The 10960-nt window shown below is 37.8% G+C and overlaps 1 protein-coding gene across 1 annotated transcript; it reads left to right on the top strand.

Moving 5' to 3' along the window:
• LOC107620233 lies at window positions 6806–7576 on the top strand. The gene is made up of 2 exons (XM_016322427.1): window positions 6806–7094; window positions 7209–7576. The coding sequence occupies exons 1-2, from the start codon at window positions 6806–6808 to the stop codon at window positions 7574–7576; spliced, it is 657 nt and encodes a 218-aa protein (XP_016177913.1).

Here is a 10960-nt window from a genome sequence, read left to right as displayed (position 1 = left end):
TCTACCTTCTCTACCTTCTTCTACCACTGCTGCATTTGACTTCTATCCTTATCTCACCTTTGTCCTCCTCCAGCGCACGCTCTATTTTTCTCTGCGAAACTTCATGGATCTTTCTTTTTCTCTCTTGATTTCGATCTGCATTTCTTCAATATCTTTTTCTTTGTCTTTATCTCATTGTTATTGTTGATTTTGTGTGTATATGTGTTGATGGTGATAGAGATAGAATTTGTGTGTTAGTTTAAATTAGGGCAACGTGAGAAGAAGAGGTAGAGGAGGTGGTAACGGTAGAAGTGGGAATGTAATGATGAGTGTGAATGAGTAGAGATTGATAAGAAAAAAAGAGAAAGAAAGAGTTAACTAGAGAAGACAGAGGGACCGATGGCAGTAGAGATTTGGAGTGGGAGGGCTAGGGTGGAAGAAGGAAGAGGTGGTTATCCGGTAAAATTGTTGTTGAGATGTTAATGTTCATAATGATCGTGGTGGTGGTCGGCGACCATGAGAGGTAATGGTGATTCGGTTGTTGTGGTGGTGGGTGAGGAGAGATGATTAGGGAGATGACAGTGAGATGAGAAAAGATGGTCCGGTGAAGTTGTTGATGATAATGATGATGATGGTGGTGTTACTTGTAGGTAAAGGGTAATGGTAGGGCTATCAATAATATAGCAGATGATAACGATGATAATGATTACATATGATGTAAAATTAATAAGGGTAAAGTTGGTAAATTTTTTTTATTTAGCTTTTATTGCTAAAAAAATTAACTGAAAGAATAACATTCGAACTTAATTAGATAATAGGACAAAATTAAATCAAATTAAAATTTGAGGATATTCTGAAATTTTTTAAAAACTTCGAGGATAAAAAATATATTTTATAAAAAAAATTAATAAGGATTTAGAATTGATGTTTTCTACTAAAATAGATTAATTAGGTGAAATACTAGTATATCTATGTATTTCTTTTTATAATTTGTGAAAAAAATGCATACTGATACCTAATGACACTTGACATAATTGATAGGTTATAAAATATAATTATTGGTTTAGAATGTTTTTTACAGGTTGCGAAAAATAGATATTTTTTATCCATTTCACAAGTTACGAAAAAGAAAATATTTGAAAATTATAATAATTCAGTCATAACAAGCCAAAAATTTTTAAAATTGACTTCATTTGTATAACCTTTTTACATATTTTGAACTTTTTTTTATGTCATTCGCTTATCACACAATGTATCACACATTATACGCCCCACATGTTAATCATAATAATATATCCTTAACTATTAGGATGCAACTATATCATATATTAATAATACATTTTATAATTTGATTTTCATATATACTATTACAGTAAAGACTAATCATAATAATATACTTTAATTGACATTAATTTTAATTTATTTTCCTTTGTAACCACTAATTTATTGATTCACCTCCTTAAATTGGAAGGAGTTGAAGTAATTATAGACATCGTCAAGATCAAGAAATAAAAATCACAACTTTAGAGCAATTGGAAGCACAATTAAGAAGTTTGATGCCTCAATTCTTTGAGAGGCAGTGAAATGGGCTTTGGGATGGAGGATGTTACATGTGTCGGACAAACATGTGCATACTCTCTCTAATTGAAACTTTTTTAGTTTGATTTCGGTTGGGGTAGGCTAAAGAAATTCACAATTGTAGTTATCCTTTTAGATAGTGTGACATTTGGATTCAATCTTAACATGGTACCTATGTCGGAAGGAGTTGAAGAATTTGAACAACAAACGGACTCACTCGATGAGGTTGTTCATAGTCAACCAATTTTTGAGAATATGAAAAATCACACTAGATATGATGAGGTATGGTAATAAGCTAATTTAAAATTTTTATGTGTATTTATGTGTAGTTATAATTATACTGTAAAAACAAGTGTACTGTAAATTTTCACACTTTATTTATATGCATGACATTTGTGATGTCATCCATAAATTCTTAAAAGTTACATCCAAATTTTAAGATACATAACATCCATAATTATATAAAACTAACATCCAAAATTACAATAATCTGTTATAGTTATTATATCCGATATTGAAACTAGCCCTCACTACATAAGTAACTATGAGTTGAGTTTCGATTGTTATTTTTCACTTTTTTTTTCAAGTCATAAACCAAGCCATTGGTGACAAGGAGCTAGAGCCTAAGGAACGGATGTGCTACGGCACATTAGAAAATGTGCGCATATATTATCACCAATATACAGCAAGGACTGATTTTGTTGTTAAAAAAAAGAACCACTGTTTGGAAAACAAAAATGGTTAAAAGGTACTTGTTAATTAGGCTTTATATTCTAAAGATGGCTACTACATATCTCTTGTAAAGGCACCCAAGAGAAGGAAAACACTGTTCTCTACAAACTGCAAAGCCAGTTGTTGTGTAGCATTAGACAATATAACTGGTAGTAGAGGATTTCTCATTTAGAGTTATCCCATACACAACTGCTTAATCCAAATCTATTCGGCATGTTCCCAGCAAACCGACGACTAAGTATGTTGTGAAGGACCTGATACAACAAAACGACCAAACTGGCATTAGACCGAGTAAGACATACCAAGCACTAGCCAATGCCGCCGGTGGCCCTGCCAATCTCACTTTGACAGAAAAGGATGTTAGAAATTACATCACTCATTACTTACACATTGTCGAGTATGAGATAGATCCAAAAGAGTTGCTTAAGCACTTCTCATGAATGAAGGAGCTGAACCTAATCTTTTTCTTTGAGATAGATGTGGACGAAAATCATAGCCTCAAAAATGTATTTTGGGCCAATGTTCGGTGTAGAACTGCATGGAAATATTTTGGTAAAGTTGTGATGTTTGACACACTTACAAGACTAATAGGTACCAAGTTTTTATTTTTTTTATTTAATTAGATTTTTCAGGTAAGGCATTTGGATTTTACACTTACGTTATATGTTTTTATCTTTCCATTGTTAAGGTATGTTATGTTGTTTGGGTCTTTCATAGGTGTCAACCACTATGGGATGTCTATGCCTCTTGGATGTGAATTATTGCAAAATGATGAGACTAGTACATTCCAATGATTTTTTCTGACTTGGGTGAAGTACATGAGGAAGGCCCCGCTTATTTCATAATAGACTAATGCCTTCAGATGCATTATGCATTAGAGACCACCTTACCAAACACATGTCATAGATGGTGCATATGGTATATCCTAAAGAAGTTATTACATAAGGTGTTAGGTTTCCGTCGTTTCGATGAGATAAGCACATGCGTGAGGATTGTGTGGAAATCCATATCTAAAAATTCATTTGAGAGAGATTGTCACAATTTTATTTAAGGGTATGACCTTCATAATTTTAGGTCGTTAAATGGTAACATAATCTCTCGGTCTATTATAGTGTGTGTCAGACATGATTATAAATGTTACTTTCTAGTAGACATGAATGTTGCACTTAAGGGTTAACATATGCTGCTCTCTTTGCCGAACGACACATGTGGGTGCTAGTATTTTCAAGGATGAATTCTGGGCTGGCATGAGGAGCACACAGCGTAGTGAGAACATGCATGCAGTTTTCGATAAATATTTAAACCTCCATATTGCAATATATTTGCTAGTACCAAAAATGTCTCATAGACAAGGAGCAAAAGGAGCTTGATTTTTATGCTGCTGATTTAAGGAGAATTATCTCTTGGGTTTCCAGCTCCGCAATAGAGAAGAAGTTTCAAAAAAAAAATACACTAACTCTATCTTTCAAGATGTTCAGGATCAATTTATAAAGAAGGCAGATTGTATCCTCTCTTCAGTCAACCATCATGACACAAGTACAGTGTGTGAAGTTAACCAACAAAAGATGGTGTGTGACATGTCAGTGTATAGTAGATACCAAGTCGTCTATTGCTCAATCTCATAAGAAGTTTGATGTGATTGCTACATGTTTCAATCGGATGGTATTTTATGTTGCTATATTCTTGTTGTTCTTTTGCATTTTTGTGTAACAACGGTGTCCTCACAGTATATTCTATCCTGATGGAGTAAAAAGGTTAGTTGTAGACACACACATCAGGAGTAGCCATGACATGGATCATTTTGACAATAGCATAATCATTTTTAGAGAATTATGTTCTCATTTTTACAATGTCACTTAGAATTTCATGGCTACTATAGAGGTTGCTACTATATTCCGTGATGCCATTGGCTGTGTTCGGCACAAGCTCAAAGAACACAGAGAATCCAAGCCTTAAACTGCCCCTGTAACAAGTGCAATTAACTTGCACATGCATGATGAGTGCCATGTTGGCATAGATGAGCTACAGGGTCTACGTCTTGTTTCTACTCAAGGTCGACCACCAGACTTGGGACGACTTTGGACAAATCATATACATTAATGATTGATGTTGTAGTGAGATTAATGAACATGAATTATCATTGTTGGTATATTAAGGAATAACGTGTATTGAATGTAATTGTTGAAGTTGGACTAGAAGATTTTGTGGAATGGAACATCATGATATGAAAATGAAATGTTGAGGCGTGGTTTGGTATGTGTTAGTGCTGTGTATAGTTGTCAAAGATTGGTAGGAAATTGTGATTTGGTGAAAATAGAGGTTTGAGAATTTTCTATGAAAAACTAATTTTTGACCGAATTTTGATGAGCCATAACTCGGCTTCCGGACCCCAAACCTTTTCAAACTTGTTTTATTCAAAAATTGGGTCCGTGAAGTTTTTGCCGTTCGAAGAATGGATTAAAAATGATTTCTTACGAAAATTTTATGTGCGTCAGAAGTTTAGTGTGTAAAGGTGAATTCTGCAGCACTTAGCCAATTTTTGTCATCCTGCAGAACTCGTGTACGCAAGTACACACACTGCCCGGGCATTCCATTCGGGTTTGATGTCCCACGTACAAGGGAGTATACTGTGTACGCGAGATGGGAAAATTTTGTATGCTATGTACACGGGCACATGCACGCTTCACGAGCAAACTATTCGGGCTAAGAAAACTCACTTATGCAGGTAGGTGTCGCGTACGTGAGTTGGGAAAAATCATACTTTCGCATACGTGGGACATGGTTCGCGTACTGGGGACCCTATTTTTCAACAGCTTGAGTTTTGTGATTTTAAACATGATTTTGTACTTCTAAACCTCTATTTTTACTCTCTAAGACCCTAGAATTGAGTTGTAATGATAGTGAAGAGGGTTGAACTAGAAAAGGAAGGTAACTTGAAAGTGAAGGAAGCCTAAAGTAAGATGAATTATATATGAGAAGTGTAGAAATGTGATCTATATATGATGAATATGGCCATAATAAAAATGAATATAAATGATGAATTGGCTTGTGCACTTCTTTCTATCTGAGATACGCGTTTTCCTGGCTTGCCACCACATGCTCCAGGTCAAGACTCGATACTCTGTTAACCCTATGTTGCAAGATATGGATGGGCACTTTAACGCCCTGAAAATTCCCCCATTGAGCAGAATTTGATTATGATTGAGAAAAAGCTATGCATAGACTCTTGAGGATGCATGCATGGGGGACTGTCCAGGGTTTAGCAGCCGGATATGTCGGATTGACTTTATAACCGACAGATGAGACTCATCAGCCATAGGGCAGACATACATCATATGCATATGTTTGCTTTGTTTGATTGTACATTAATTGAGCTTTCCTATGTGATTATTATTCTTGCTAAATTTCCTACCTACTGTAATTGTATTCTACTTGTGTTTGCTTTGCATGTATTACTTGTCTATGCTCTGGAGTTTTGGAAGAATCTGAGGAAGGTGAGAAGCTAAAAGGATCAAGTTAGGTTTGAGTTAGAATTTTAAGACCCTTAGCTAACCTACCTTATTTATGGTTGAAAAGTATATTTTTAAGTTTACAATCTGAGTGTCAGAGTTCTAGGATTGCCTTTGCTTTTTCCAGGACCTTATATCTTATGTGTGTGGCTCCTTTACCATGATGAGAACCTCCGATTCTTATTCCAGGCGGATATTTGTGTTTTTTAGATGCAGGTCGAGAGGCACCTCATTAGGCTTTTGGAGTTCCTATCGCAGCGGAGTGAGATATTACTTTTTGGGGTGTTTTATGTATATGTATATGTATATATATGTATAGACTTCTCACATGTTATGTTTTTTTGCTATACCTCATAGAGGCTTTTGATGGAGAACTAGGAATTATTTTGAGTTCTTTAGACTTGGGATTATATGTATGTATGTAAATATTCTCCGGCCAGCCTTAGCTTTGGAGGTTGAGCTTGGATCCCTAATATTTTGTATCCTTGATTCTCCACTCTTATTATCTATATATATGTATCTATGCTTTCTTCGTATACAAGTAAACGTTATCTTGAGCGTTGTGCTTTTATTTTCACGATATTGCTTTAACCAACTTTTAAGACTCATCGAATATTATATTCCTTCAATTATATTATGTATGTATGTTTTATCTTAGAGGTCATAATACCGCACCATCTCTATTTTACGGCTTAAGCGTAAAGCTCTGTGTGGTAGGATGTTATATTATGGTATCAGAGTAGTTCGTTCCTGTAGAGCCTGAGGGACGGACTGACTATACTTCTGGGCATACTCTAGGAATCTATACATGGTAAATTAGGTTATCTAACTGATATATATGGCAGGAATGTTCATGAGAATAAATTTGGGACTTTGAAGCACTAGACTTGCGATATTGAGACTGATCAACTTTATATCACTTGTTTGGTGTGAACAGGGACCCGATATTGACTCGTGGATGTGATCGCGGGTGAGGCATAGGTGGAATAGGTAATGCGAATCCTGGAATGGCAGGTAACGACCCTGTGGACTTTATGGCTGCCCTAGGAAACATGGTTTCGACTGTGCAAGTGATAACGGAAGTGCTTGGGAATCAAATGAACAGTGGGAATGGGAATACCGGTGAAGAGGGGCCGAGGACACTTGCTACTTTTCTGAAAGTGCATCTTCCGACCTTCAGAGGGACCACAAATCCTACGGAGACCGATAATTGGCTTCAAGCAATAGAGTGGGCTCTGCAAGCTCAACAGGTTCCTGAAGAACAATGGGTGGTGTTCGCAACCTACCAGTTACAGGGTGAAGCTCAATACTGGTGGAAGGGGACGCGACGTATTCTACAACCCGATGGCATTGTGATATCTTGAGAGATGTTTCGGATTGAGTTCTATAGAAAATACTTTCCTAATTCAGTTAGAAATGCTAAAGAGCTTGAGCTGCTGCAATTAAAACAGGGTCAGATGTTTGTTGCGGAGTACACAAATAAATTTGAAGAACTGTGCCAGTTTTTCCGAATCTGCCAAGGTGCTCTGGAAGACTTTGTAGAATGGAAATGTATAAAGTACGAGGGAGGACTTTGGAGTGACATTCTAAGCTCTGTTGGGCTGATGGAGATCATAGTCTTTTCTGAACTTGTGAAAAAAAGCCGAGTCGCTGAAGAGTATATAAGGAAGTCAGGAGTAGAGAAAGAGAGTCAAAGGATGCCTTTTCAGATGAACCAAAGGAGGAACTTCGCGCCAAGGGGTAGGACTTTTAAGCGTGGAGGATTTGTTCTGCAATAGAATCAAGGTCAGAACAACTTCTGCAGGCCTAATAACAATGATAATCGAGGGAGAAGGTTTGGGGAGTAGCCATAGAATGAGCTGAGTTGTCCGAGGTGTGGGAGTTATCATCGTAGAGTTCCGTGCAGAGCTGGACTGGGTATGTGCTACTTTTATGGACGAGTCGGGCACATGGCCTGGAATTGTCAGGAGAAGAAAAAGTATGACGTTGGGAGAGCACAGCAACCAGGACGAGTGTTCACTACATCTGCTGCAGGTGCTGAGAGATCCAAGACATTGATTAGAGATAACTGTGAAGCAGCTGGTAAAATTTTGAATACTTTATTTGATTCTGGAGTGACTCATTCATTCATAGCATTTGAGAAAGATAGTGAGTTAGGATTAAAGATAGTTGTGTTGACTTATGATCTAAAGGTGCATAATGCTACTTCTGAAGCTATTGTGACTAGATTAGGCTATCCACAAGTTTTGTTCCAAGTTAAACATCAAAATTTTATTCATGATCTAATCTGTTTATTGATGACTAGTTTTGATCTCATCTTGGGATTGGATTGGGTATCTAAGAATCGCGTTCTACTTGACTGTTCTAAAGGTTGTTGTATTTTATGTCGGAAGGGTCGGAAGGACCGGTTGTTGCGAAGGGTTATTTTTTGAACTCTGTTATTGTAAATTGCAGTGGGTGTGAATGTCAGGGTGTTATATTGTTAGCTGCGAATGTATCAGGAAAGGAGAAAAGTTTAGATCATATCCTGGTTGTTAATGAATTTCCAGAAGTGTTTTCGGAAGACATTCCTGAATTCCCTGCTGTTCAAGAAATCGAGTTTGTGATTGAGTTGGTGCCTGGGGCGGGGCCAATCTCGATTGCTCCTTATTGAATGTTGCTATTGGAATTGACTGAACTTAAATCTCAACTGGAAGAACTGATGAGTAAAAGTTTCATTTGACCTAGAGTTTCTCCATGGGGCGTGCCGGTGTTACTAGTGAAGAAAAAGGATGGGAGTATTCGTCTGTGCGTAAATTATCAGCAACTAAACAAAGTCAATGTGAAAAATAAATATCCGTTACCGAGAATCGATGATCTAACAGACCAACTACAGGGAGTTGGAGTGTTTTCTAAGATTGATCTGAGGTCTGGTTATCACCAGATAAGAGTGAGAGACAATGACATCCCGAAAACTACTTTCAAAACTCGTTACACCACTATGAAAATGCGGTAATATCTTTCAGGTTAACTAATGCTCTGGCGGTGTTTATGGACTATATGAACCGGATTTTCTGTCCGTTTTTGGACAAATTCGTCGTTGTCTTCATTGATGACATCTTGATTTATTCCAAAACTGAAGAAGAACATGCGGATCACTTGCGAACTGTGCTACAGATTTTGAAGGAAGGAAAATTGTAGGCCAAGATATATAAATGTGAGTTCTGGAAGAATGACGTTAAGTTTCTTGGTCATGTGGTAAGTCAACAAGGAATTGCTATGGATGCTGCTAAAGTGGAGGAGGTAATAGACTGGGGGCGACCAACCTCTGTGACGGAGATTAGGAGTTTCCTAGGTTTGGCAGGTTATTACCGAAGGTTTATTAAAGATTTTTCTCAACTCGCTTTGCCTTTAACTAAGCTGACCAGGAAGGATGCGCCATTTGTTTGGACCTATGAATTCAAGGAAAGTTTTCAAGCATTGAAGTAAAAACTGACCACTGCACCTGTGCTAGTGTTGCCTGAGCCTAACAAACCTTTTGAAGTATACTGTGATGCATCATTGAAGGGGCTGGGGTGTGTGTTGATGCAACATCGTAATGTTGTGGCATACGCTTCACAGTAGTTGAGATCGCATGAAATAAATTATCCGACTCACGATCTTGAATTGGCTGCGGTTGTGTTTGCTCTGAAATTCTGGAGATATTATCTATATGGCATTAAGTTTCAAGTCTTCTTGGACCACAAAAGTTTAAAGTATCTTTTTTATCAGAAAGAACTGAATATGCGTCAGAGGAGGTGGATGGAGCTGCTAAAGGATTATGATTTGGAGTTAAACTACCACCCAGGAAAAGCTACTGTTGTGGCAGACGCTTTGAGCCGAAAATTATTATGTGTTACTTGGATGATGCTTTGAGAAGAAGAGTTACTAAAGGCATTTGAGAATCTGAACTTAGGCTTAAGAGAAGTGTCCAAAACTCTGTGTTTAAGTCAATTGCATATTTTAAGTGATTTTAAGTCTGAAATCTTAAAAGATCAACAAGACGATCAGGAGTTATAGAAGGTGTTGCCGGCTATTGAGCAAGGAAAGCGATAGAGAGTTTCATGGGATAGAGACGGATTATGGAGATACAATGGTAAGATCTGTGTGCTGAATGTTGGGACTTTGCAGCAAGATATCTTGAAAGAGCGTATAGGAGCGGATTCTCTATTCACCCAGGAGGTACTAAGATGTAACATGATTCAAAAGCAATGTTCTGGTGGCCGGGAATGAAGAACGATGTAGCGTTGCACGTTTCTAAGTGTTTAACCTGTTAGAAGGTCAAGATTGAACACCAGAAACCATTTGGAACCCTTCAACCTTTAGAAATCCCATAATGGAAGTGGGAAAGCATTGCGATAGACTTCGTGTCAGGTTTACCAAGAATTCGAGCTGGATTTGATGTTGTTTGGGTGATCGTGGATCAGCTGACAAAGTCAGCTCACTTTTTACCCGTTCGGATGAATTGTACCTTGGAAGACGTAGCACGCTTGTACATCAAGGAAATTGTGAGGTTGCATGGCGTGCCTACCACTATAATCTCGGACAGAGATCCTCATTTCACCTCAAGGTTTTGGGGAGCTTTCCAACGGGCGTTTGGAACTCAGTTAAGCTTAAGTATAGCGTACCATCCTCAAATTGATGGCCAATTGGAGATGACACTATAAACCCTGGAGGATATGCTGAGAGCTTGTGTTTTAGACTAGCCGGCGAGCTGGGATCGGTATATACTGCTAGTGGAGTTTGCATATAATAACAGTTACCATGCGAACATGGGAATGGTCCCATATGAGGCTCTGTATGGGAGAAAGTGTCAATCTCCACTGTGCTGGTATGAAGCTGGGGAAACAAGCTTGTTAGGGCTTGAAATGATAGCTAAAACCACCGAACAGATCAAGAAAATCCAAAGTTGAATGCTTATTGCTCAAAGCCGTCAAAAAAGCTATGTCGATAAGAGGCGAAAGCCTTTAGTGTTTGAGGAAGGAGAGCACGTGTTCCTAAAGGTCACACCAACAACCGAAGTGGGTAGAGCAATCAAAACAAAAAAGCTAAACCCTTGTTATATCGGTCCGTTGTAAATTCTGAAGAAAATTGGAATAGTACCCTACAGAATTGCCTTACTGCCACATCTTTCGAACCTACAC

Source organism: Arachis ipaensis, chromosome B10 (assembly GCF_000816755.2).
Source record: "Arachis ipaensis cultivar K30076 chromosome B10, Araip1.1, whole genome shotgun sequence".
NCBI lineage: Eukaryota > Viridiplantae > Streptophyta > Magnoliopsida > Fabales > Fabaceae > Arachis > Arachis ipaensis.
The sequence above is the reverse complement of the archived record's forward strand: the minus strand, read 5'-3'. Positions and strand labels throughout refer to the sequence as shown.

Bases quoted from the DNA above. Each gene is read 5' to 3' on its own strand.
- LOC107620233 (XM_016322427.1), top strand. From the start codon at position 6,806: ATGGCAGGTAACGACCCTGTGGACTTTATGGCTGCCCTAGGAAACATG. The intron at 7,095-7,208 runs GTGAAGCTCAAT...TTCCTAATTCAG, and splicing joins CGCAACCTACCAGTTACAGG to TTAGAAATGCTAAAGAGCTT.